Source organism: Podarcis gaigeae, assembly GCF_964106915.1.
Source record: "Podarcis gaigeae genome assembly, chromosome: 4".
In the NCBI taxonomy this organism is placed as follows: domain Eukaryota; kingdom Metazoa; phylum Chordata; class Lepidosauria; order Squamata; family Lacertidae; genus Podarcis; species Podarcis gaigeae.
Genome location: NC_139677.1, coordinates 36,186,723 through 36,214,556, shown reverse-complemented (window position 1 = coordinate 36,214,556; position 27,834 = coordinate 36,186,723). Strand labels below are relative to the sequence as shown.

The 27,834-nt window shown below is 47.3% G+C and overlaps 1 protein-coding gene across 2 annotated transcripts; it reads right to left on the bottom strand.

Moving 5' to 3' along the window:
* Window positions 1-21,954, bottom strand: SHOX (SHOX homeobox). 2 transcript variants are annotated; one of them, XM_083734564.1, is made up of 5 exons: window positions 21,052-21,954; window positions 16,733-16,941; window positions 8,153-8,210; window positions 7,937-8,028; window positions 1-2,110 (listed from the first exon to the last, which is right to left on the bottom strand). In XM_083734564.1, the coding sequence occupies exons 1-5, from the start codon at window positions 21,395-21,397 to the stop codon at window positions 1,865-1,867; spliced, it is 951 nt and encodes a 316-aa protein (XP_083590690.1). In that variant the 5' UTR covers window positions 21,398-21,954; the 3' UTR covers window positions 1-1,864. The 2 variants fall into 2 exon arrangements, with proteins under 2 accessions (XP_083590690.1, XP_083590691.1); XM_083734565.1 differs by having other exon boundaries at window positions 7,940-8,028.
* Between the last annotated feature and the right edge of the window lie 5,880 nt (window positions 21,955-27,834).

The window sequence follows — 27,834 nt, the reverse complement described above, 5'->3', positions numbered from 1 at the left end:
AACAGACTTAATGATTTTATGCTGTTGAGATGCAAAGATTCCATCAATGAGACTTGGATATCATATGCAAAAACAGATTTAGAAGTAGACAAGAGCAGTATTTGTTTCCAGAAGAAGCACCAGTTAATAAATTGGTTGAAAGGAATTTACATGTAAGTGAGCAATGTGGGTATAATAAACTTAGACACTTTGGTAATATAATTTCAAGGAGTTCTCCTCAATTTCTATGAGTCGTAGTAGCAGCTCATACTAGCTGATAAGCTCCAATGAGCTTGCATTTGGTGTATAAAATTGGCTTCAATTTCCCCACCCCACCCCCCAAAAAACCCCACTGAACTTGTCCACCTCTACATGACATTGACTTGGTTGTTGTTTCCTTACTTTAAAACAATTGCCAAATAAAAATAAAATTATAGTTATAATAATTAATACAGGCATTTGAGCTTAGTTCCCAGAAATATGGCACATGAACTGGATTCATAATCATGGCGGTTCTCTTTTATATATGCAATTCATATTTCTTTCCCAATCTGTAGAAGGCCCAGACTTTATCATTTTGGCAACAAATGGCAATTCCCAGGTCTGAACACAAAGGACCAGGTTACAGTTCCTGCAGAGTTGGTTTTTAACAGAAAAAGAATGCGCGGCTATTTCCCCGCCCCCCCCCCTTTAATCTATAATATTTACAGTATTGCACTTTACTGCACTTAATTGCATTTCACTAAAATTAACGCTGCATCAGTATTATGCTTTTTTAAAAAAAACTGTGTCCATCTTTGACAGATGAATCAACCCCTCTAGATCCTGTAAACCAAGCAGGCCTTCCGCAGAGATCCAGACATCTGGAAATAAAAACGGTGAAGTAAACCTGTTCACATAGTACAAGCATTTCAGCATGTTCAGGTGGTTCTCAGTAAAACAGATGTGTTCATCATTGTTCCAGTCATTTGGATCACCAACTAATTTGGGTGTCTCTCTTTCTCACACGCACACTCAGTTGTTGTTGTTCTTGTTGTTCCTTGTGAAGGATGTAGTCATTTGGACACCCCATTGTGTTATTGCTGCTTTGTTTAGAAAACACTGCCTTGTCTCAGATCTGAAATTCCACGTTTAAATTCAAACCAGTTCTGCAGCAGCAGCAGCTCCATAGCGATGGAAGAGATTCATGAGATTGAAATAATACCATTGGCAACAAAGAAGAAATGTCATCTTAATGGAGACCAGCCCCACGATGTTGTTAAGCTTTTTCCCTTTTTTTCTGTTTCAGTATACTTGGAGATTTTCAAATGTTGTTTAAAGTTAGGCACATGCACGACGTAGCAAAACTGGCAGCAGCAAATGGTGTTGGGCTGACATGATCATCTTCAGTTTGGCCAGGGTCCACTTCCATTTGTCCCAAGATTCATAGATGCCACGTGATTGGAGGGTTCTGTTCCCCGCCCCCCCAAAAATCTACTTTCCTCCAAAGTTTCCTCAATTTTTTCCCCCAAAACTGACACTTATAACTGAGATCCAGACTGATTTCAAACTTAGTATTTATGCATCTGGTGGCTGAAGAACAGTTTAACTGCAATCATTAGCACTAAGTGCTTTTTGAAATAAAAATTTAAAACAGAAAATAGGCCAGTAGGTCCTTCAGTCCTCAGATCAACTGAACAAGTTGCTGAAGTCTTGGAACAAAATAAAAGGAGAGGATGAGAAAGAGAGGAAAGAAGGAACAGGCCAGCGCTGAGCCTGTCTACAAGTACTTGTGGGCCTTTAAAAAGGTACCAGTTGTCCTTATCGCAGCCAAGCTCGGAGACTGGATAGAGGAAATAAACTATTGTCCATCCCTGGCAACAAAATGGCTTCTGGGGAGGAAATGTCAGAGCCCCAGGGCCTCGGCGTGCTTCCGAGCCTTGAGCCTCAAGTCAGCGATGCTGGAATTCTTGCTGTTGCTCTTCGCGGCCGCTGCTACTACTGCGGCCGCAGAGGCGGAATCTGCCAAGGAGGCAATGGGAAGTCCAAAAGGGGGCGGGGGAAACATCAGATAAGGGGCATGTGCAGCCAGGTGAGGGTGGAGGTGAGGGTGGGCATGGGTGACGCCTTCCAGCTGCAGCTGAGCTTGGACCTGAGGGAGCAGAAAAAGGACACAGAAGCAAAAGGGACAATGAGTAAAGGAGCTTCCAGGAGGGTAAACAAATGAGTGTCATTTTGTGCATCTGTAAATAGGCCGGGTTTTCAACGGGACATACACCAGGATAGGTCTGCAGCCTGTAGGAATAGAATGGCCTTCCGTAACAGGCAGATGTGGGTTCCTGGTAAACTGGGCTAGGTGGTTAAAAGGTCTGTAAGCTAATACCACAATAAGGTCGACAGGATATCACAGTGTTGTTTTTGCTTCTAACCACTGTCATCTGCAACAACAGAGAGATGTTCTCACTCTGTTGTCAGCATATCATATCAGAAACCACTTAAGGTCCAGACCCAAATAACCATGAGCACTTTCTTCTTATGTCTCAGCATTTTAATCTACTGTTGAACAGTGCCACACTTTGTACATGGTGATCAATCCTTTACCAATGTTCCTTAACTTGTTGAATTGCCACATTCCACTCATTATTTTACTGCCATTAACTTAGAACTGCAGAGTTCCCCTTTTCTGGATCTTCCAGACACACAAACTCTTTCCTTTTCTGTAACATGGTTCCTCTACATAGCGATACCTATTCAAGCTTCCCCTTGGCTGGGAGAGAACGGCTTAATGGCAGTGTAAAAAAGGTAAAGGGACCCCTGACCATTAGGTCCAGTCGCAAACGACTCTGGGGTTGCGGCGCTCATCTCGCTTTACTGGCCAAGGGAGCTGGCGTACAGCTTCCGGGTCATGTGGCCAGCATGACTAAGCCGCTTCTGGCGAACCAGAGCAGTGCATGGAAACGCTGTTTACCTTCCCACCGGAACGGTACCTATTTATCTACTTGCACTTTGACGTTCTTTCGAACTGCTAGGTTGGCAGGAGCAGGGACCGAGCAACGGAAGCTCAGCCCGTCATGGGGATTTGAACCACCGAGCTTCTGATCAGCAATCCTAGGCTCTGTGGTTTAACCCACAGCTTAGGGCACCCTGAATACTGCATATCAGGCTCTGGGCACTTTGCAGCAACCCCACAGTGTTGTTCAGCGGTATTAGACCCCTATTGCACATTGGAGATCAGCAGAAGCTGAGTCTGCAGAACCCTGCATTGCTTTTTTATATATATCCCCACACTGCAGGTAGAACTGAGACAGCAGGATAGAGCAAACCTGCAATGTAGTTCACTTTTTTTTCCCAGTTGCAGATTGGAGGGCTGTGCTAAGGAAGAGCAACTTACAGCAGCCCTGCAATGTAGGCCACTTTTATAGATCAGGCCAGATGTAGAACTATATGAATGGCCTTCTCAAACCTTCTCCCAGGCCACACCAAGCACTCGTTTGCAAGAAAAGCCTTGTGTTCCATTGGCTTGCATGCAGACTGGTGTTTTTTAAAAAATAAAAAGTGGGCATGAAGTAAGACCTGTGTTATGGCAGGGGAACCTATCTTTTCTGCTAACTCTAATATTTCAACCCCCTTAGCCACAGACTCTGGTAAAACCTGCACATTTTGTTTCAGATCCTCACTTGTGGCCTGATATTATAATGTAAGGCCCTACCCCATGGTGTTTTTTATGAAGCAAAATTAATGCTTCCTGGGAGGTCACACAGACATTTTTTCCTTCTCCAAGGAACTAAAAAAGGAGAGCCATACCCACAAGTGTATGCAGGAGAGAAAGTGCAGCCACACACATTTGCAGTTACTGCAGTTACTGCTAAAGTCCTTGTGGCACACGTCCAGCAAATAAAGGACTTTTGAATAGTAATAACAATAATAACGTTAAAAAGGCGACGGTGTAATTAAATAGCTGCAAAAGTGAGTTTGAACTGGTCCTAAACACTACTGGACTTTCAACAGAAACACGTGCTGCCAGATCTGATGCAGAGTTATAGCCCCAAGGTGCCAGATAACTTCTCTGGTCTTTGTTTATAAGGTTTATAAGTCCCCTTGTAAGATTTGTTTTAAGATGGCTATAAATAATTTTTCCTTAGTATAGCTTTTTAGCTTTGAAGCTGTTGAATTTTTTTTTAAGTATAGGGCGGGGTGGAATGGGGAAATTTGGCTCTGTTGCTAGCCTGATCCAATTCTATTCTCATTATCATTATTTACATTTATATACTACCTTTATCATCCAAGGATCTCAAGGTAGTGTTCTCCTCCTGCCCATTTCATTCTCCCAACAACCTGTGAGGAAGGGTGAGGCTAAAAGGTGGTGAGTCACCCAGGGAGCTACATAGCTGAGTGGGGATTCGAACGCTGATCTCCCAAGTCCTACTCCAACCCTCTAACCATTACACCACATGTAAGGCATGCCAGGGATACAGGATCAGTCTGTGAACAGAATCACATCCGCTTCATCTCTTTATTATTTGACCACTTTCTAAGAATACTTAACAACGGTTCAGGGACACTTATGGCTATCTTAAAGCATATTTATTTGTGGCCATCTGAAACATAAGGGACTGGGGACTAGACACTTATTAAAGCCTGAGAGGGTTTAGGTGGAAAAGATTTGTTGTACGTGTGTGTGATTAAATTCAATCTCTTTGACAACCGGTATGAGAGAGTAGGTGGCTATTCAAACATTTGAATAAAACTGAGCAAGAAGAACCAAGTGCTTGTCAATAGTCTCCACGCCTTCCCACTTTCACTGCCCGGAAGTGTGGAGGCATTTAGTGCCTGGACAGAATACTGCCTGTACATCTCTGTATGTAAAAGGGTGAGATACACTTAAGAGAGGGAAGAGAAAAGTCAAGAGAAGGGCCTCAGATCTTCCTGAGCTGGCTACTCATCCGCAAGCCTCCTGCCATGTGGCCTTGTCTGCAGGCTTGCTTATTTTCTCCTCTTCCTCCCTTGTCCTTGGGTGGGAGAATTCCATCAAAAACTATGGCCATCTTATTCAGGCCACAGCTCCCCTTAACACGTCTAACTTCGAAAATAAATGGAGCTGTTTTTCTAGTCAGTTTCACCCTCAAGCTAATGAAGGTGAAATTGACAAAGTAGCAAAGGTTTCACATATTCGGGCAGCCATTGAGAGGCAAAGAAAGGTAAAGAATCATCTCCCCAATATTTTCTTCCTCCTGCCTGTGTTTTTTAAGGAAAGAAAGTGGAACAAGTTCTATTTCTCTGTGTCTCAGTGGCTAGGGTGCTTTTGCAGGGAATCGACCAGTTTTCTTTGACACAGGTTGTTTCTGACACATTTCCATCCTGAGAAGTACCCAAGCCCCACTGACACGTGGGGGGGGGGGACTGAAACAAGGACCCTCCTGCCTGCCTACCCCTCACATCCTGCCTCGCTAAGTAAGTGTTTTTGGGTTGTTACTTTTTTCCCCTTATCATTTGCATTGGAGACATTCAAAATAGACTGGTCTGAATGGCAGCATTTCTGGGTGGCTTTCAAAAAAGATAAAGTCCACGCGAGTAGCTTTGAGGCAATGTGAGGTTAAAAGTAAAGGTAAAGGGACCCCTGACCATTAGTGTCCAGTCATGACCGATTCTGGGGTTGCAGCGCTCATCTTGCTTTATTGGCCGAGGGAGCCGGCGTACAGCTTGCGGGTCATGTGGCCAGCATGACTAAGCCACTTCTGGCGAACCAGAGCAGGGCACAGAAATGCCGTTTACCTTCCCGCCGGAGCGGTACCTATTTATCTACTTGCACTTTGACGTGCTTTTGAATTGCTTGGTTGGCAGAAGCAGGGACCGAACAACGGGAGCTCACCCCGTCGCGGGGATTTGAACCGCCAACCTTCTGATCGGCAAGCCCTAGGCTCTGTGGTTTAACCCACAGTGCCACCCGCATGCCTTAATGCGAAGTTACAACCTCTTAAAGAGAAATTTTCACACATGACCACCACAACCCCGCAGCCCAAGTTCCCTTTGTTAAGAGGATCGGCAAATTTCCACCCAGCTCTTCTACGTGTGCCTTTTTAGCGGCAGCTTGATCTACAGCAAATTAGAAGATGAAGCGCTTCACAACATGGAGAGAAACAGTTACCACCACTGCTGCTTTGCTGCGGAACAAGCCCCTGTTAAACGGCACAAGCATTCGGGAGTGAGAAGCTGACAACTCTTGGTGTCCTTCTTAAATGTGTTAACAACACAGGATCTAATTCAAAACAGAAACCAAATGTGTGTTGATTTCTTCTCCTTGGACCACCCTGATTTAAGCCTCGCATGTGAAATCACCAAGGGCGACGTTGCTTTAGTTCTGCCAGAGATAAATGCTGCTGCAGAAGAAATCAACTACTGTACCTAGGCCCCACTTTTCTGAAACCCTGTTTGAAATAAATGGGACCTTTCCAGAAGCCCGAGAATCACAGGGGTGCTTAATTATATAGGAGGCTGTAAATAGATGTGAGCTGAGGCATCTCTGCTGCTTACTGACTTTTCCCTATGGCTTGTGTGTGAGACTACTTTCAGTTCCCAGTTATGAAGACTAATGGGGCAAAAAGAGTGAGCAAAGCATGGTTTTTGCATTCCATACAGTGCTAGTGCGACATAGTGACTGGAGGGTTAAAGACCTGCATTCAAATCCCCTTGCAAGTAGCAGGTTTACAGTGAATTTAAGGGCAGAGAATGCATCATTCAGTACTCATTACTTAAATCAATCTAATAAGGTAGGTCTCTATTATTGCCCATATCAGAAGATGGCTGAGAAACAGACTTCTTCATGGCCATGCAAGTTTGGGAGGTGGTTTCATTGTGTGAGTCCTGAAACATGCTTGTGCTACAGTATTTTCTTTGTTGCTTTGATAAAGATTAGCTTTGAACAAAGAGCAGTTTCTCAGCCTAACCTACTTCACAGGAATGTTGAATCCACACCACGCATTTGTAGCACATGGCTTTCCCCAGTCTCAGTGAAAAGTAGCTTGCTACAGGTGCCGGGAAGTGTAGCTCTGTGAGGAATGAGCGACAGTTCCCAGGATTCGGGGTGTGTGGAGGGGGAATAAGTGTGTTGAATGTGTTTTAAATGTATGGTGTGGATCCACCTGTCCCTTAAGCAAAATACAGCTCAAGCTATGATCCTGTATACACTTACCAAGAATGATGTCCCCATTAAAAGCAACATAATTTACTTCTGAGTGAACATTTCTAGGACTGCAATGCAGGTGTGCTTTAGGATGACTACTTAGGAGAGAGGAACAAAAATAATGGAATTCTACATTTAGGTATTTGGGGGAGTGAAGCTACAATTACCTGGATTTATTTTCTTCCCCTCTGCATTCAATATCTTTCCCGCCACAGGTAAGAACTGTTGTGCCTTTAAAGACTACTTGAAAGGCAGAAATTTAAGTGGTTCAGTACAGAGATTAACGTGTTTGGTTTCTACTAAAAGTAGCTGAGGCAAATCAACTACTCATCTTTCCAAGTGGATGAGCAGAAGTAGCTGGAAATTTTGTTTTTCCAAACGATGCAACACTCCACATTACTATCCTACACAGTGTTCACTCAGAAATAAGTCCTACTGGTTTCAATGGCGCTTACTCCCACATTGAGCGTGAACAGGATTGCAGCCAGACTTGGAAGCCACAGTGAGGAAGTCCTCGTTCCAAACCTGGGGGCGCTTGTCGATAAGGGCGCCTCTGAGGGCGCGCAGAGTGCACTCCTTCGCCACTGACCCATCCCAGCCTTGAAAAACGCCCCGACACCAAGGGGCGTGGCTTCCTGACGGACCTGCGCTCCGACCACGCCTCCTGCCCCGCCCCCTTCGGTCTGACAGCCCGCGCGGAATAGGCGTGTCCTTTTCTACAGAGTCCCTCCCCTCCCGAACCTCGATTCGCCTCGGACGTACAGGGAGAGAAACGGGTCAAAAGGAATCAAAACGAGCTACCTGCTGGAAAGGCATCCTCAGGGCGCCCATGTTGACGTAAGGGGCCACTCGGCAGGCGTCTAAGTGGCTGGCCGTCCCCAAGATCACACCTGCAAAGCGGAGGGGGGGGGAGACACGTGTCTTGGTGAGGAAGGAACCTCGGGGGTCTGGATAGCGCTCGCCAACCCCCTCCCCTCCCCCAGCCCACCCAAGCACTTTCCAGCTCGAACTCACCTTTATGCATCTGGTTCTCCTGTTTCCGGCATTTGGCTCTTCGGTTCTGGAACCAAACCTGCGATCAAAGAAAATGAGGGGAGGAGAGGTTTGTCACCATCAGTTCTGAAGCGTCTGGCAGCCACCCGTGCTTATAAAAACGAACTTTTTTGACCAATACAGACATTCCCCCCCCTTACCCACACACGCCCTTGCTTAATATTCAGTCCTGTTGGGCTGGGAAGCTTGCTCCCTGTTTTGTGTCATTTTGATTGCTCGTACAATAAAGGAGTTTTATTTTGATTGATACGTCTTATTATAGAGACAGGTAAGTTCCTACCTAGCCACAGAAGGACAAGCTTTTGAGGATATTCAGAACACACGAAAATATGGAGTCCGAATGTCAGATGACAGAAGCTATCTCAGCCCGTGTTCCACAGTCTCAGAGAGGCAGAGGAAAGATGAAGACCTTATACTTCGCCTCCCCCCCACCCCCTTCTTCTTCTTCCAGAATCAAAGTGGCAGTTTTGCTATGCACGCTACTGAAACTTCTCTTTCCTCTGCTCTGCTCATCTGGTGGCTTTCTCTCTGAGAAATGCTTGTTTATTTGGCATACAAGTAACAGTATACATCACGCAAAACAGCAGGACTAGTCAAAGGCCCTTTTAAGACAAGGGTCGTGGTATTGGTAAGCTGGTTTCAAGAGATTCACAGTGTGATCCTTATATGTGTCAGAAGTAAATCCCGTTGGCTTCAATGGCGCTTCCTGTCGGGTAAGCGTGTATAGGATTGCAGCCTGAGTTGTTTCGAAATAAGAAAATAGGAAAGCGTTCCCCCTCCCGTCCTATACAGCCTGTGCTATACCACTAAAATGGTATAAATGCAGCATTTCCTTTCCCGCTGTTGGAATGACAAGCAATCCTGACGTCTGCACTGGTAGGGGTTGGCACAGTTGTGCACTAGAATGGGGGACTGTGTAAACCTCTTAGAGGTTTTTGTTGTTGCACACACACCCATACACACACATTGTATTTTTTTAAAAAAAACCTGAACTAATGACCTGAGAACAGTGACTTTCTGTATTATTCTTATTACTATTACAAAGCATAAAGCAGCCACCAGATCAGAAAATGTGGGCTGCAAGTGATGAGACGAGTTTCACTTGCAACAATTATAGGTGCAAATAGAGCAGGTGCGATCCGAGTGCGAACAGAGAATCGGACAAGAATCGAAATGGGACTCATTCGCACTTCTGCTTAAAAAAAAAACCACCAACGGAACAATGCGCAGCTTGGAGAAAGTCGTCCCCTGTTGTAAAATGCAGAGTTTGCATCTTGATCCTCCCAAGCATCGCTGATGTCAAAGTCAAGCAAACAAGCGCTTTTAAGAGGAGCAGTCAAGCCAGGAGCGACCTCCCTCCTTAGGTTGCGAATCCAAATTCGCAAAGCACCGCGAAGTTGATGTGGGGGTGTAGCCGCTTCCTCCCCGCGCATGCGTACTCTCTCTTTTTCCTTTTTTTTAAAGTCCTGGTCAAAAGGAGACTTTGCTTCCTCCATCTCAAGGGATTCAGAGGAAGGGGCTGCCAGTGTGGCGCAACGGAGCCCCAAGGGCAGCAACCCTTCGAAGGTATAAGAGGCAATACATGGATTGGTCTGTGGGGGCGCTAGACAGAGCCATGAAACATCCCCAAAGTTCCGCTCCCAGAGACCACTAGGCTGGTGCTGGGGAAATGAAGCTCTTCTAGAGTTTTTAATACTGTATGGAGAACCGGTCAAGCATATGAGCCCTCACCTACAGGCTAAAGTGCGACAACCCGGGCACAAATTGAGCGCCTCGGCGCGACAAAGAAGCTTGCACAACTGCTCAGTTTATAGCACTTCGGATATCAGTCAGGAGGAGGGACAATTTGGATTCCTGCCCCCCCCCCCGTAGGGGAGGAATTTTGCAAGGATATATTCAAGGCTTAGACCGCAAAAAAGTCAATGTATTTGAAGAGCTATGCGTGTAGTTCAGTATCCCATAAATATAACGCGAATGATACAGGTCCGCGCGCGCACTTCTTTAAACCAAAGAATACGTTCCGATCTAAAGGTTTACATTTAGAACAGCAGCCACTCTTGAGGGACCCGGCCAGAAATAGAGAGGACTCCCGAAGAACAAACAAATACGGCCTGAAATGGGAGGGGCACTATTCTCCTCCCTAAAAGTGTGTGTGTTTGTAATGCTTTTATGTTGTCAGCCGCCTTGGGCTCCCTTTCACCGGGAAAGGCGGAATATTAAAAGGGGGCAAATCATTATGTCGAACTAGCAGATGAACAAAATGCCTCAGGGGCTATCCAAAGAAAGAAACTGTTTAGTCCAGCAACAAAGACGGCCCGTTTGCCTAGCTTTTAATCCGGGGAAGGGAAGCAAAAAGAGCCTCTTTTTGGCATCTCCTATTCGAAATCAGGAAAACAGGCAGACGGCGTTCAGGAACAGAGAGCCAAGCCGCAATCCAATGCCCACACCGACCTTGGAGCATGCCCCATGGAAGTCAATGGGGTTTACTGCTGAGAGAACAAGTATAGGTTTCGGCTGGCAGGCAGCTAAGGGAGATTTCCCCGTGGGGAAGAGGTTATCGGCTCACACACTAAACAATGAGACATAAATGTGACAGATCGCCACACACACACACACCCAAAAAGTGCCCAGTACTAAGTGCCGATTTACAATTCACATCCATCTCACATCCATCCACACACACAATTTGCTCTCTCGCGTCCAGCGTTCCTCCAATTTGCCTGAATGTGGCTTCCTTTCCCCCTGTGTGCCAGGCAGTGGCGTTTCCTCGAGGTTAATTTTGAACGCATATAAATAAAGGACCAGTTTTAGTGGGTTTCCCCCTATGTCGACTCGTGCGGCATCGCTTTTTTAAGGAAAAACGGGGCGGGCGGACTTGGTGAGTTTCAGCTAAACCCTTTTATTCCCGAATTTTTGCCAGGGTTTATTAGGGCTTTGTCACATGCTTCCATGCTGACCTTGGAATTGCCCACTAAAATGGCCAACCATGGATCCACACCCAAACACTGATTGCTCGGAAGAAAGTCCCATCACGGTTCAGTGGAGGGACTCCTCATTTACTTGGGATTTACTCCCGAGCAACCATGCAACAGAAGAGGCTGCCAGCGATTAAGGTTGCGATCCTAGAAGAACTTCACAGAAAGCAATTCTAGAAAAGTAGCGAAACCAGTAAAGTTTCCTTGAAGATTAAAAAGTATATTGTGGCATGAACCTGTTTCCTTACAGGCAAGGCACAGCATTTCGTTGAATTCCGCCGGGCTTACTTTCGAGTAAACGATGCTCAGGACCGCCCTGCACAGCCACGACCCCCAAACCCTCCCTTGAATGTCAAGTCAACTTCGAATGCAAATTCCGTTTATAGGGAAATCAATTAATTCCACGCAAATCATCCAGAAGGATTATTCAAAGGGGGTTAATCCAACAGATTTCAATTACCCCTTCCCATTTGTCTTTTGACTGGGTTATGGATCCCACCATAAATCCCTTTTTCAGAGCCACGATTGACTTTTAAATAGGCTTGACTTCCACGCGACAATCAAACACTTTCCAAACTTGGGTGGGAGGAATTATTTCTAATTCTGCCGTCAGATTTTATTCTTTTTCTTTTTTTAAAAAAATTGCCATCCTAGTAATCCTCCCCTAATTCCGGAAATTCCCGTGTATTATAAATTGAGGCGGGGGGTGTCCTTAGATCTCTCTGGCGTACCAAACAGCATGGGAGCCTTCTCCCATGAGAGGGGAAGAAGATGTTTTTTTACAAATATGTTTAAAGGATTACGTCTACCGTCAAATGCTCAGTGTCTCCACCACCCCCCCTCCTCTTACTAAATCAAACTTCAGTCAGCCTCTGTCTGCTGAGACAGATCAAATCTGGGAGTTAAGCAAACATCGCTCCCATTCGCCCCGCCCCCCCTCCAAGTTCCTCAGCTTGCCAAGTTGATCATACGGTTAATTAATACTAACTGCACTTCCTACATCACATTTCGCCTCCGAGCTTTCTTCAATTGCCTTAATGATGGCCATTTACAACGGAGTAATTAGTGCAAAGAAAGGCTTCCAAAGACATTAATTATCCAGGGGTAGTGGAATGGTTATCTTCAACAGGAATTGGCCGCCTTCACACGTGCGCTAGTGGCGTCGCCTCCCCCTCCCTGATCCGGGTCTCTAATAGGTGATGTCTCGAATTAAAAGCTGGGGGAACGGGAGGGGGGGTTTGCTCAATTTCTGAGCGATCCCTGAACTTTTTGAAAGGGAGCTTTCTTTACCAGTGGAAATGTCCCCTTTCCCTTTTAATGTCCTGATCTCTGGCTCCCTTGGATTTCCTGGTTCTGTGAAGAGCGCAACACGCAGCACAGCCTTTGGGAATAGATAGACGGCCGTACGACCCTCAACACGCCCAGTCTCGTGGGATCTCCGAAGCTAAGCAGGGTCAGGCCTGGTTAGTGCTTGTGTGGGAGACCACTGCCTAGGAACACCAGGTGGGCATTCTTAGCTCAGTCGTGAGACTCTTAATCTCAGGGTGCTGCAGTCGAGCCCCACGTTGGGCACACGATTCCTGCACTGCAGGGACTTGGACTAGATGACCCTTGCGATCCCTTCCAATTTTACAATTCTAAGACTCTTTCGAACACCTCTGGAAACTTGGCCACTTCAAGCGGACTAACGTTTGGAGTATCAACCTCCTCCATCTCTCCGCCTTCCTTGGGAGAAAGGGCCATTGCTTTCAGCGAAACACCGGTGTGCTGAGAAATTTCAGCTTTAGTCAAATTCAGCCGAAATATTTGGGTTCTAGCTAGGTTTTGTTCCGACCGTTAGCATTGTGAAAGCCCCACTTGAAACGAAAATGTTAGTTTCTTAATATAACCACCTACCATTCATATAAACCTTGAGAATGGGGATCTTTTTATGATATGTCAAATAATAATAATAATAATAATAATAATAATAATAATAATAATAATAATAAATCCTGCTTAATTAAGCCGGGGAAGGAAATGTGCATTTAAAAGTTGTAAACAGAAAACCTTCAGCTATCCTGAGGACAGAGGGTGGCTGTACTGTATTGACAGATAACTAACCAATGAGTAAAAATGAATATGCCCCTCATGTTATTTATTCTTCATTCCATATCCTCTTCTCTCTCTCTCTCTCTCTCTCTCTCTCTCTCTCTCTCTCTGCGTGTGTGTGTGTAGCTCTTTATCCAGCATTAATGATTTTGGAATGACTCCCATGACCTGCCTCTGTGCTAATTCCGATCTCTACGCCACTCGTCATAATATAATTTATACCAATTCCGGGGAGAGTTCCTTCCCCACCCCCAAGGGTCGTTTGGTCGTCTGTTATCCTGTTAAAGGAGGCAGACTTTATTTTTATTTTTTAATCACACATCGGGTGCAGATATGTGGCAAATTCTGTGGCAAAAATGTCCTTTTACCCAGCTTTAGCCACCCGGTCAGGAGCAGCGTGCGAGAGGCGTGTGATGTGGGGGACTAATCCGCGTTAAACGCTGCCGGCTCCTACCAGTGGCGCCTGAAATGCACTTCTTAAAAAGACTCGCTGTGCCCAGCTGGGCAAGGAAACGCGTCCCTTCCCATTTTTTTTTATTTTTTTTTTTTTTATTTTTTTTGCTTTGGAAAAAGGCGAAAGTGATGAGGAATAAAAGTGATGAATTAGCCCGCGCGCGCAGCCATCATAAATCAGCCCGGGTGTGATTCCCGATCAATTCCAAGTAGTCATGAATATGCTAAGTAAAGCGCAGGACAGTGTTTTAGACAGTTATTTCTTCATTAAGGATCACTCAGTGATTTCTTTCACAAATGCTTTAATCTGATTTCCTTTTGATTTCCATTAGAGACAGTGAATAATGACATTTAATTTAGCCTTGCGCCATAAAAACCCGAAGATATTTGCTCGTAATTGAATTACTGCCTGCTCCTCACTATGGTCTCATAACTTTCAATTATAACCCTGACAGCTGGGCGATATGAGTTGCCGGTACAACACTAAAAATAAAAGGTTAATAAGAAGTAGCTACCGTAGGAGCTCCAATTTATTTACAGCACATTTCCACACTAAATTGAAACTAGATCCTTTAACAACAAGGGACAGGCGCTACAGACGGGGATTAGGAGGCAATTCGGAGAGTATTAAAATATCTTTGGGTTGTTGTTGCTTTCGCCCTTCGGTCTCCTTCTTTTTCTCTTCCTCCTTTAATAAGATGCCGACCGAGTCCTTTTTAGCCGATCGAATCCTGATTATGTTTTAATTAAGGGTTCTCTCTAAAACGGCTTTCTCTGGACTATTTTTGAGGGGTGGGGAGAGACTGAAGGATGTTTTCCCCCTTCAGAAATATGAGAGACAGAGAGAGAGAGAGAGAGAGAGAGAGAGAGAGAGAGAGAGAGAGAGAGAAGAAAAAGTTGCTGGGGAGGGGGAGGTGAGACGGTGGAATATTTCATGAAACCTGCAAGCACTTGGAACGCCAATTTTCCTGTAACTATGAATATCCTGTTAAGGTGCCGCGCTACTCCGGTAATAAACTACTTGAAAGAAAGAGTGCGGAATTCAATTACAAGTAATTTATTTTTATAGAAACACTACGAGTAATTTATTTTTATAGAAACGCTACATCAAGGCTCTGGCAAGATATTATACCGGCTCGCCTAGAAGGAGCTGAGAAGATGACATAAAAGTTGATGTCCCCTTCAGCCAAAGTTTAATCTTTTCATTCATTTATCTTGGGCGGTTAGATCAATCTTCGGCGCGGGGGGTGGGAGCCACGACTTCTCTCTCCCTCCCCCTCTCAGTATTCCCCCTCGTAAGCTCTCCTTTCCAAGAAGAGCACACCAGTAAGCGCTATTCCGTTCCTGGGGAATATTTCATTTATTGTTGTATTTATTTAAAACCCGAACTGTTCAGGAGCCTAGTTTTCCCAGCTGTTTCAGGAGGAAACAGCCTACAAAGAAACGTTTTAAAAGTTAAATGGCAGACCTGCCCTGGAAAGAGGAATTACACGCAGGCGTTCTAGGCGCACAAAAATGCTGCTCAACGCTGGACGTGGAAGTCAACCCCACTAATATTAGTGGGGCGTTCATACTAAAAGTAGGGGTGGCTAACTCTTCTGTTAGAGTTACAGATAGGTAGCCGTGTTGGTCTGCCATAGTCAAAACAAAACAAAAAATTCCCTTCCAGTAGCACCTTAAAGACCAACTAAGTTAGTTCTTGGTATGAGCTTCCGTGTGCATGCACACGAAAGCTCATACCAAGAACTAACTTAGTTGGTCTTTAAGGTGCTACTGGAAGGGAAAAAAATTTTTTGTTTTGTCTTCTGTTAGAGTCGTGGGGCTCTAACCCCCCAAAGTCCCAGCCAGCCTGGGAACTGGTCAGGGATTATGGGAAATTTGGTCCAGCAACATCTGGCGGGGTCAACATCTGGCGAGCCACCCCTGACTTAAAGCATTTAGACTGAGATTCCCCTTTCCTAGTGTGACTCTCACCATCACCTCCAAGGAAAAACACTGGGGGAACTGGAAGCGTGGTTCATTAAAATAGTTTTTTGGTGCTGTGGGAGTTCAGCCAGAATAAAGGCTCAGCTGGAGCTCAGTCTTCCCCACATGCCTTTGACCCCAAAGCCATGCTACAGGCTGCTCTCTTCCACGGAATCATAGAATTGAAGAGTTGGAAGGGACCTCAAGGATCATCTAGTCCAACCCCCTTCTTCCCTCCTTTTTGCACAACCTCTGTTTGAGGGGGTTCGATGCTGCGACAATCGCCACATCCTGCATCATCCTTTTTTAATTATATCTATTTTCTTGTTTGCTTCTTTTCCAGCCCCCCCCCCCTCTTTAGTGAGCAAGGCTAAAGGCCTTTTTAAAAAATAAAAAATGCATTTTTAAAGGCAACAATCTGTTCTTGTATAGAGCATATGCCTTGGCCGCATGACCAGCAGGCAGGCCCCACAACCCAAACATCTCCTCGAGGATTGGGAGACGTTCTGTTTTCCAGGGGGTCGACAAACGGAGCAGATGGGGCACTATGAATTCATACCCTTGTTATGCAAGTCAAATAGAGGCACGTTTCCCCTCCCCCCACCACCACCGCCGCCGCCCCACTCCCGGGCTCTGGATAATCCAGTCCCAGAGCACCCAACCAGCCTAGCTTGATCTACACCAATTGTTCTCCGAAGTTGCTCCCACCCTCTCCCTGTTAAAAACAAAAATAAGAGAGGAGCAGTAGAACCTCAAGGGAAAAGGGAAAGGTTTTTCGTTCCTGGCTGGGGCTACTAATCAGGCCTCTGATTGGTTAGCGAGCGGCACTCAGGGATGTTTCGAACGCTCCATGTCTGCTGAAAATTCTAAAGGGGCGAGAAATCGAGAGCAGCGCCAGTGGCTGGAATTTCCCCCCATGGCTGCTGGCCCCCTCCCTCCGTCACACGTGTCTGGGTGCTGCGCGTGACAAAAAGGAGGGGATTTCAATGCGGTAGACAGAGATCCGAAACAAGGCCAGCAGGAGGAGGACTCTGGTCTTCTTCTAAGGCTGCCTTACCTGAACCCTGGCTTCCGACAGCCCCAGCCTCTGGCTCAGCTCCTCCCTCATAAAGGCGTCCGGATAGTGCGTCTCGTCGAAGAGCCTCTCCAGCTCGTTCAGTTGCTCCAGTGTGAAATTGGTTCGACTCCTCCTCTGCTTCAGCTTGGTCTGGCCGTCCTCGTCTTCGGATTTCACCTCTTCCCGCTTGTCTTTGCACTCATAGATCCCTGCGGGGGGGGGGATGGGGATAGGGAAGTGGAAACGAATACAACAAAGTTGCGCATCATAGAAGCCTCCTTAATTTCCTCCTTAAAGCCCTCGAGGCGGGAGAATTGGGCACATAGTTTCCCCAGCCAAGGCGAAGGACGGTCGCCCTGTGAGCACCCCCCCCCCCCCAAAAGGCAAGCAAAAGTTGGCATCGTCCCATATGCTCAGATGACACATTTGGGGGGTTGAGTGAAATATTCATTAGTAAAATTTCGGAGCGCACAGAGAGCTTCCTCTGATCACAAGCGTAATTGACTGCTACGCAGCCAGGGGAGATCTTTCTCTCTCCTTGCATTTCTCCTGTTGTAGCGAGAAAATTCTCTATTTATTTGGGCGCAGAACAGGTGATGGTCCTTAGAGAGACCTTGTGTGACTCACATATTCTCCAGCTAAGGTTGCTAACTGCCCCTTGTAAGGGGCATCTCCCGTCTCTCCAGGCATACAAACTTTATCATCTTATTTTTGAAGACTGCCGGATCATACCTCGGTGGCAATATGTTGTCGCGGCTAGGAAGTGTGGCCTAGGTTTTCTGAACTGACAAGCCTCCTGAGAAAAGTTAAAGATCCAAATACCCCACGCAAGCCAAGAGTAGCAAAGATTTTACGCGAAACAAGTGTAAAGAGGAAATGGCCACTTTCAGATGAGGCTCTGAGACGTGTCCACTATTCCTGGCCAGTCGCCTCCACCGGGAGGGGATCGGGGCCTCATTTTGCAGTCTAGACATGGCGGAAGGGGATCGGAAACACGCTTTTTAAAGACATGGTGGAGCCCCCCTAATAGCTACTGAGCAATAAGAAAAGCACCAGAAAAACGTCATGTTTGTTTCGCTCCGTTACGCGCGCTTTAAAATAAATCCAAAGGATATTAGAATCCATAGTCCCCAACTGAGAGGCTTTAGGAATGTGGGAACCGACACACACACGATATGAACCCAGCTTTCCTGTGACCAGGTAACCATTAGAAATGATTCGGGCGACATAATCGGGATGACCTTTGGCCAAAGCAGGTTAAATGCTGCCTTTTGTGGGCTGTGCTTAAAAAACAAAAACAAATGGCACAAGACGATATTCTTATAACCCATCGCCTTTCCAATATAGTATTGATAAAAGCCACCAAGCCTCAAGTTCGGTCCGTTTGGGGGAAGAGTCCTCCCTCGGGATAGAAATCGGTAAGAAAGGAATCACCCAGAGGAAAAGATAGCGATTCTGCTGCAGCAGCAGCAGCAGCCTGGGCCCGGTGCGCTCTGGGTGGCAGAAAGAGCGTGGCCTGGACGCCCTCTCTGCCCCGCAGCCACGGCTGGCCTTCTGAGGAGCCAACACGTCACTCCCGCAGCAAAACGTCACGTTCGCAAAGAACAGGAGCGCGTGAAGATGTAACGAGGGACTGGGCAGAGGGCGGGGGAGAGAGGATTTCATCTCGCCTGTTCTGAAAGGGATTGGAAATTCGGAGGTTGGCGCAAGGACTTCCTCTTGCCGCCTTTACCTGGGGAGCTCAGGTCACACTAACGGCAATAACCTCGACGTGAGCGCTCTCCAGCCAGATGCAAAGGACCCCCTTCCCACCTTAGGGAAGGAAGCCTTGCTGGGCCCAAAGGGGCACCATTCCTCTCCGTGGAACTTATTTACTGGCAAGTTCAGCGGCAACGCGGAGGACTGCAGCCTGTCGGACAGCTGGTTTAGATAGACGTGCCCGTCTCCAAGCGCATTCCCTGGAAGTAAATCCCCTCGGTTCCAGCCTAACTGGCCTCCCAAGGAAAAGTGGGTTGGGATCAGGAGTGACACGGTTAAACTTCTGCTGTCCTGTTCTATTGTTTTGCTTTGACTTTAAGGAAGCAGTGTTGTGTTCCAGCCTACTACCTCTTATATGCAAATCTTCTGACATCGAAAGGTATTATATACCTCCAAGTAAAATAAGTTTAAGAATCAGGACATTTGGTTTACAGAATAATTTTAACTGATGGGACACACCGAATTGCCTAAGTATCCCCAGGCAACCCTCAAATTGAACATAAAACTATATATAAATGTATCCTCAGCGAGAGAGGTTTTTACTGTCGTGGCTTTTTAAAAATACGACGAAGCAGCCTTGAATTAAGAGGGGAAATTTTTAATTTAAATACAGTGTTATGGTTACCTACAGGGTTTTGTTTTGCACAACAGCTACCAAACACAGGTGTGAAACTAACGGATTTTTGACACTAGGAGCAAGATCTCTCAACACACACTGTCTATTAGTCTCTCGCCCTGATTCCGCTGAAACTCACTTCCGGCCCAGGATCGCTACATTTTTTGCGCCCTACGAACATTCGAGGGGTTGCCTCCCTTACAACTCCCTTTAATGGAGACACGTTCCAGCGTTCCAACCATTCACAAATATGGTAATGATTTTTCGCTTGTAATGTTTGTTGTACCGCTGGAAACGAGTCTTCCTCCATGGATTCTTCCTGAGGTTGATACCCTTTTGAATTACTTTCTTTTTTAACCGAAAAACAATTACAAACTTGAGATGTGTGTGAGAGAGAGAGATTACAATATATTTTATGACATTTCAGAGTTGCGTGTTCAGGTGGCTGCTGAGAATGAAGCACGTTTTCAATAAACGGGTATGTATATAAAATATTAGATATGTATATTGTTTACCAAAACAGTAACCGTGCATTAGAACTGACAGCATTTCAGGAAACTCAAAGGATTTCACGCCTTCCTATTTCAAAAAATGTATTCTGAAAGGCCCTTCTCTCTCTCTCTCTCTCTTTCTAATATATATATGAAATTGGAATTATTAAAGCTTCACAGAAATTAAATTCTCATTTATTTAGCCCTGCGTCTAAGCTCTCCTTCCATTTATAACGAATCTAATAGAACATAAAAAGAATTATTAATAATATGTAGAATTGATATTAAAGGAGCGAGCAGATTTGAGTGATAGGGCTTTTCTATAAAGGACAGAATGCTGTTTCGTTTCGTTTTGTTCTGTTTATGGTACAAGTGGCCCAAATCTCCTAAATACTATCGATCCAACACACTGTTATTATTTTACGAAGCGAAGGAGCAGAACGAATGGCGGAGTAAAACATATTTTAAGGAAGGGAGATTAACATAACTGAGCAGCCCTGCTGAATTTTAATTTTAAATTTTCCCTTCTCACACCTAAGGGATTGCTGCATTTAATCCCATCGTGTCTGCCCTGGAGGAAACCTGTCTTAAATCGCCGAAAAACGTTTTATCAACTTTCTTAAAAATTTACTTTCCCTCACCCTCAGAATGCTCCCTTCTATAGGCTATCGACCTGGTGGCCCGGGGTGAAGGGACTCTATCTTACACATCAGGAAGGAAGGAAGGAAGGAAGGAAGGAAGGAAGGAAGGAAGGAAGGAAGGAAGGAAGGAACTGACACCCGGAGAAACTATCGACACGGGCTCGGTACAAAATCCTAAATGCGCTTTTCCTTCCTTCTTTTCTGCTTCGATCCTCCCCGCAGGCCTCTGACCAGTTTACCCTGAGCTTGGCTTCCCTTACGCCTCTTTTTAATGGAAGAAAAGAAACAAAAAAGAAGCCATAATTGAAGCCACGAAGTTGGAGGCTCGTTCCAGAACAAGCTCCTTCGGGCAGCAACACAAGCAGGCAACCGGGCAAAGGATACCCGGGCTTCCGATCGAATCGGGTCGTCGATGCGAAACCTGCTTCTTTCTTTTTCCTCCCCGCCTGCCCCCCCCCCATCTCCCCGCACTCCTATTGTTCCCAGAAAAGCTAAGGGGAAAGTTTGGGTGTTTCTCTCCCTCCGCTCCCTTTTCCTTCTACTTTCCACTCCAGAAGTGCTTCACGATCCCAGCGGCCGTTCCTGCTGTTGCTAGACAAGTGGTGTATTGTTGTTGTTGTTGTTATTATTATTATTATTATTATTATTATTATTATTATTATTATTATTATTATTATTAGTTCGCCCCCTGCCCAACCGCTCCTCCCCACCCAAAAAGCCTCGAGGCCTTCGGCGCTGGTGTCTGGGGCAGGGAGAGGAGGTGGAGAGACAGACCCCCCTCCACACGCCTGGTGGGTCCAGTGCCCTCCTTACCTTCCGAGGTCCTGCTGGCGTGGTTGAAGTCCTTGAGCTTGTCCTTGTCTCCGTCTCCGTGCTCCTTGAAGAGGTGCACCGGGCAGTGCGCGCCGCTCTCGGCCAGCTCCTGCAGACTGCCGGCTTCCGAGGCGCCCAGCTCCCGCGAGCGCGCCAGCCCACTCTCCAAAACTTCCCGGTACGTGATAGTCTCCTTCTTGTGGCCAGTGCCTCCTCCGCCACTGCTGCCGCCACCGCCGCCTCCTCCTCCACCACCACCTCCGCCGCCGCCACCTCCTCCTCCGCTGCTGCTCTCCTTGCTTTTCTGGTCGAAAGATTTGGAGACAAACGCGGTAAGTTCTTCCATGGCGACCCGGTGGCTGGGGAGGGGGAGGGGGAGAGAAGAAGCGCACGCTCGCGATCCACAGTGAAGAGGTCCTCCGAGCTGCAGCGGCTGGATCTGGGCGTGGGTCGCGGTGGTGGGGCTGGTGGGGTGGAGATCTGCACTCAGGAGGTCCAGGGGGCCGCCTCGTCGGTCCAGGCTGCTGCTGCTGCTGCTGCTTGAAGGTGGTGTTGCGCGTTGCGTGCGCGTGTTTTGTTTTAAATCCTCCTCCTCGTGACAAGCAGCGAGGAAGACCACGTCGAAGAGCAGAGACGGGGCGCTGTCTCGGGGCTTAGATCCCTCCCGCTGTTATTTATGCCTTTCAATGGGGAGATCACACTATTTATACATGGCTACCTCAGCCCAGCCCCCCAGCTCTCTCTGTCTCCAGCAATTACTGCCTCTTCCAGAGTCGCAGGCAGGACTCCGAGGAGAGATCTCCCCCCACCTCGGGCCAGCAATTGGCTTTCTTTGCATTTCATCGCGCTTTGGCACCCGTCGCACCTTGATTTAAGGGTGGCAAAGAGCAGGGAGAGGGAGGGAGGTAGGGAGAGAGGGAGGAATCCAATGAAACTCTTTCCCTCTCCTCTTTCTCCCCCACCCTCCCTCCCCCACTCCATCCCATAGCCTCCTCCCAAACAGGTATCTCTCCGCATTCTTTTCAATGGCTCGCAGGAACCAAACGGAAAGGAAGTCGTGGGGGCGGCGGCGGCGGCGGCGGGGGTGGGAGAGACTCGAGGAAGACCTGACTGGCTACCAGGAGATCTTCTGCTTATTATGGACACGCTAGGAGCGGGGGGAGAAAAGCTGGGCCGCCAACTCTTGCTAGACAACCGGGAAGGGGGAGGAAATGACAACAAAAAGAGCGGACTCTGGTTGTTCAATAAAAAGGTAAATCCGTGCCAGTTGGAAACGAGTTTTTCTTGGGCGACCGGGGGGTTGTTTCATTGTCGTTCTTGATGTGTATGTTTTGAATGTAGAAACCTGTTATAGAAAAAAAAGGCATCTTTCGTTCAAATGTCTTTCTCCTCAGGAACGTGGTCTTCCCTTCCTCTAATGCTAAGGGAGGGTTAGGAAGACCCCCCCCCCTCCTTGGGTATTTGTGTCTTTGTAGGGAGAGGGGCTCCCAGTGGATCGAGAGAGGGTCGCGTCGGGGGGGTCTGTGTGTGTGTTTGCAGCAAATGGCAAGGAAGAGCCCCGGAGCCCCGTGGAGACTAACAAATGCAATCTGTAGCCTAAGGTTTCGTGGGCCACAGCACCCGCCGCCCCTCTGTCCGGTGGAGGAGGCTTGGGCCCGCGGAAGGCTTACGCCAGAATGGATGGGGTGGGTTTCTTACATCGAAGTCTACTGGGGAGTTCAATGGAACTTGTTCCCAAGTACAGTGGTACCTCGAGTTAAGTACTTAATTCTTTCCGGAGCTCCGTTCTTAACCTGAAACTGTTCTTAACCTGAAGCACCACTTTAGCTAATGGGGCCTCCTGCTGTTGCTGCGCGATTTCTGTTCTCACCCTGAAGCAAAGTTCTTAACCCGAGGTACTATTTCTGGGTTAGCGGAGTCTGTAACCTGAAGCGTATGTAACCCGAGGTACCACTGTAAAGTGCGTGGAAAGTGGGTGACAGGCAGCAGCCTTAGACTTCAAAGCGCCGAGAGATGTTGAGATTTCTAAACTCTGCTCTCTCGCCCGGCGAGATGAAATGCTGGATGAGTCTGTCTCTGTGTGTGTGTCTGTCGATCGAATCGACAGTTGTGCCAATTTGCCATGGGGGATTCTTATTGGGACTATCTGCAAAAAAAAAAAAAGAATGCTGGTACCTATGAACAGGATTAAAACTATTTATTTCGAATTACACACACACATCCAAACACGTGCTGTCAGACTAAAAGCAGGAATCCGGCTGGTTTCTCCAACTGCAGTCTTGCAGACTGTTCTTGCTTCTGTTTTGCTTAGGGCGAACTCCTTTTAAAAATAAAACTCATTTAAAAAGAAGCAGCAGCAGCTTAGGTTCTATGCATGTTTACTCAGAAGTAAACCCACCCACCCCGCTGCTCCTTAGTACTGTAAATATAATTGGAATTGGGAAAACCCTAAACGTGTTTACCCGGAAACAAGTCATCATATTAAATTCAGTGGCACTAATTTCCAAGTGAACATTCGTCTGGCGCTCTTACTCGCAAGTAAAATGCCAATGGATTTTTATTCCCTAAAGTAAATTACATTTTCTCGCTCGGATGCTAGCATCTTCATCCCCACTGTCGGCTTCAAAGCCCGTCTCCATAAAATGACGTTTATTTGCACATATTGGCAAATGTGCAGCGATAGATGGGGATTTCTGGTTGGTTGTTTCCCCTCCTCCTTTGTGTGTGTCTGGGGTGGTGGGGGGGGGGGAGAATGCACGATTACAACTCAAATCTCAAAGGATTTAGCCTTTCACAGACTGATGACAATTGTTAAAGGATCCAGCGGGGTATATCCGGTCCATTCTGGTGCCTTAAAAACACCAGATTTTCCCACCTAAAGCGTGCCACAAACACCAGGCAAGAATGTTCTAATCGCCTCTTCTGGTCTGGCGTCCTTAAGGGGAGAATTGATTAATGAAGCTGCGTGCACCGCGTCGCCTCCCCTTTCCCTCGTCTCCAATTTTAACAAATCTTGTTGGGGCATTGAATTATTGTTTCCTGTCTAGCACGGCCCTCTCCTCCTACCCCCCCCTTCCTTCTGAAGCTGCGACCCTCGTGCACACTTCCGAGTAAGCGCGCCTAGGATCGCGCTGCGTCGTGCATCTTTGATTTGCAAGTGCAAAATGCCACACCGTTCCGCCTTCTGCGTTTCGGATCGGGGAGCAAGAAACTTTCCGGATGGCTCTAAATCATTAACAGAACCCTAAAACAACGCGCGCGCGCGCACCCTCCCGCTCTCTTTTTCCCCACCTCTCCCCGGAGGCTGTTTTTAATTAATCCGCCGGTGCGCATAAACAGCAGCCTCAGCCACCTCCACCAAGGAAGAGAGGAGGAGAGGGAGAGGAAACAATTAATAAAAGCGCTTTTTAAAAGGAGATCAATTCCGGCGTGAATTTTAAAATAATTATCTGGAGGAACTAGGATTGATCGTTTGATCTCGGCGCAGTCTACGGGCCTCCAGACGTTTACGAGGGGTCTTGCTCCCCAACCCCCCACCCCACCCCACGCCCAGCTGAGAGCTGGTTCAACAAGCGAAGGGGGCGCGGGCTTCCCTAGATCAGAAGGAACGGGTCGTCAAGCCTGCGCGCAAAAACCAATCAGACGCGAGGGAATCAGCCACGGAAATTGAGGATCAATGTGCAAAGCGAAGAATGGCGCGCGCGCACAGAAACTGCGCTCCTGGAGCATCCATGGCGGAAGGCGCTTCCGGACCAGGAGGGGGCAACCCAGGGCCCGATCCTAACCTCACCTTCTTGAACCTGGTCACAAATACAGCCACGTAGATGTGCCACCTGGCCCTTCCTCCAAGGAACACAGGGGAAGGCATATCTGGTGGTCGTCTCGTTTGTATTCCGCCAACAACTCTGTAAGAAGCGACGCCCAACACAATTCGCTTTGCTACAGTGTTGTACCTAGCGGAGAAAGCGAGTTGGGGCAACAACAAAACAAGCTCCCGCTTTTAAGTCGGTTAAGGCAGGTGGGTCGGAGGTCACTGGTCTGCATTAGGAGATCTGGAGTAAGGCACTTGATGGAAAGCTGGCGTATGGCCTGGATGAAAAGGGAGATGCGATTGTTGAAATCAATGCAAACCTCCAAAGTTCCAAACCACTTTGGTTCTCTGGAGGTACCAAAAAAGCAGAGAGAGGAGGAGAGGAAGTGACCTTGATACAGGTGCCCCGCCATTTTTATTGTCCAACATTTCTTCTTCCTTTTCTTCTTATGTTTATTTTATTTGAGGGCTACTCTTCTGTTTTTTTTTTGCTATCTCCGAAAAGACCACCGCCAGAAATGGTCCAGGTGGGAGGATTTCACCCACAGGGGGGGAGATTCTTGTCATATGCCCCAAGCCCCACCCGCTTGCCATCCCTAAGTACCACTTCTGTGCAAAACACTTAAAGAGTTTTCTCTACACTGTCAAGTGTGAAGATCACGCCACGTGTCTATCCTCTCCTACCAATCGCAGCTTCTGGGGAAAATAGACCCGTGTGAAATCGTTGGCATAGAACAGTGCGGACAGACTTATCACGCTCTTGTAGCGTGAAAGATCGTGAATGCATTACTGTAGGAAGAAATTGCGTTTAAACTGGTGGAATTTAATTCCAAATTAATGTTTCTTCCACGTTCACTAGAGTGTTTGGATGATGATGGTACTTCCCAGAGATATTTCTCTGGCAAATCTCACGGTAATACCGGCAAAACAGAGTGGCTATTTAATCTATTTCCAATAGCCCTGAAGGAAAGTTAATTTCCTTGGATCTCAAAGCACCAGCATCATTTGATCGATTTGTAAATACTGTATTGTTGTTGCTGGTGACTTCGGAGGCGGTAATCCCCATTACTAACAAAGCTCTCCAAGCTCTCTCTTCTCTTGCACCCTTTCTTAAACAGAAGTAAGCCCTCGTAGACACCCAAGCTGCGCCTGTGGCCGCCTGTCTCTCCCTCCCCGTGGCAAGGAAGACTTGAAGCGCGCATCAGGTGCAGATTCTTGGCGGAGATTGCGCGCGCGCGCGCTTAAAGTGGTCGTCCGCATGCCTCCCACATCTGCCTCGTCAAATGACGGATTTCAAAGCTCCCTTCTTCTGGAAGGCTGATATGATCTAGCCTTGGTCTCTGGGCCTGGCAACTCGGTACTTCCAGGCCCCCTGGAAGCAGACAGGGCCGATACCACTCCCAGCTGTTCAGGAAGAATGGAGGCGTTTGGTAGGGAGTGGGGCGGCTTGCTGCTTCCATATAAGGGCCCTACTGAACTCAAGCCGGGGAAGCAAAACCGCTTCCATATTTCTCGCCCTGACATTTTTACGAGCGTCCCGTGGCAAACATAGGTTGGCCTATTTGCAACACAAATTAGGGTTCGTTCTCTGCTCGGAGTTGATGAATTGGGCCATGGTGGAAGCGGGGAAAGGAGGGCAAAGGGAAGAGGGGGTGGGGGGAGATGGAGAATGAAAATCCAGAAATTTGATTTTTCAGGAAGGAGCGATCTGAAAAATGAATTGGGGTTTGCAACTTTGTTCCTCGGCGTGGAACTCGGGAACTTTCTCCAAGTTGCCTGCTTGGCGGCTGGATCCAGACCCGGCGCAGCCCTCGCTCCCGTTCAAACGACTGGGAGTGGGAGCGCTGCTTGTCCCTTGGGAAACCTTTCCCCTCTCTCTGCCTCCGCCAGACAAGGAGACACACTGCCCAGGGGTGCCCACACAGGGAGAAACAGAACTGACAAACCAGAATCTGCATGCCAACTGCTAACGTTTTCACAAGCCCAGGGAGATGAGTGTGTCTGAGAGTGAGTGTGTGTGAGAGAGAAATTTTATGCCAGTGTTTTAGCCCGTATCCTTATTAAATCCGAATCTAATGGTTTCTCCCACCAACACCAGTTTCTCCTTTTCCTTCCATCTGGATCCGGATTAATGAAGTGTATCCTTCGTCTTCTGTGCCCTCTTTCCCTCCTCCTAGTTTTACAGAAAAAGGGCTTTTAAAAAATACTGGGTTTCTTTCCTGTGGCTTAAAAACAAAACAAAACAAAACAAAACTCTCGTCTGAGAAGGGGAGACCGCACCCTCTTCTTCCCACACAGCTGTTTGGGACTGGCTCTGGACCTCCTCGATTTTGCCTCTGTTCTCAGTTCCAACCCTCCCTTCCCAGGCGGCCCGCCTCGTCTGAAGGACTCCAGAGACTCCCTCACCCAAAGACAAGCACCTTTGCTTCGATTTCAGGGTCCCCGGGTCAGAGCGGAACATTTCCACGGAGCAGCGGTCAAGTGGGAGGACAAACAGGGCAGCTGTAAGGGCGCAGCAGACCACATTTTCTTTTCATGGCATCTGGCGATGGGCTAGTTCTGCTCGTGCTAGCTCACATAGATGGGGGAGCGGTGTGTGTGTGTGTGTGTGTGTGTGTGTGTGTGTGTGTGTGTGTGTGTGTAGATGATAGAATATGAATGTGGGACTCCCGGGCCTTTCCCTGCGGAAGCGAGGGATGTGAGCTGCGTCTAGATGCCCAGAGGAGAAGCTTATGGTATATAAATGGGGAAATGTTATCGGGTAGAGAGAGTAACATAACGAAGTCCTCGTCCGCAGCAGCCTCAGACAGAACATTTCGCCAGAGGTCTTGCAGGAGAACTTATTTCCCTTTCTTTCTTTCTTTCTTTCTTTCTTTCTTTCTTTCTTTCAAAACGCCATTTGTCTTTAGCTTCAATTCGTCTTTCTGATCCTTTTCTCTGGCGACGACTGGATAGTTTTTCTCTTCTTTTCC

What these genes read in the sequence shown, in the direction of transcription:
- SHOX (XM_083734564.1), bottom strand. Translation starts at nt 21,397, where the DNA reads ATGGAAGAACTTACCGCGTTTGTCTCCAAATCTTTCGACCAGAAAAGC. An exon ending in CGCCAGCAGGACCTCGGAAG is followed by an intron (nt 16,942 to 21,051) that starts GTAAGGAGGGCA and finishes CCCCCCCCGCAG; the next exon opens with GGATCTATGAGTGCAAAGAC. An exon ending in GGATGCCTTTCCAGCAGGTA is followed by an intron (nt 2,111 to 7,936) that starts GCTCGTTTTGAT and finishes CTGCTCCCTCAG; the next exon opens with GTCCAAGCTCAGCTGCAGCT.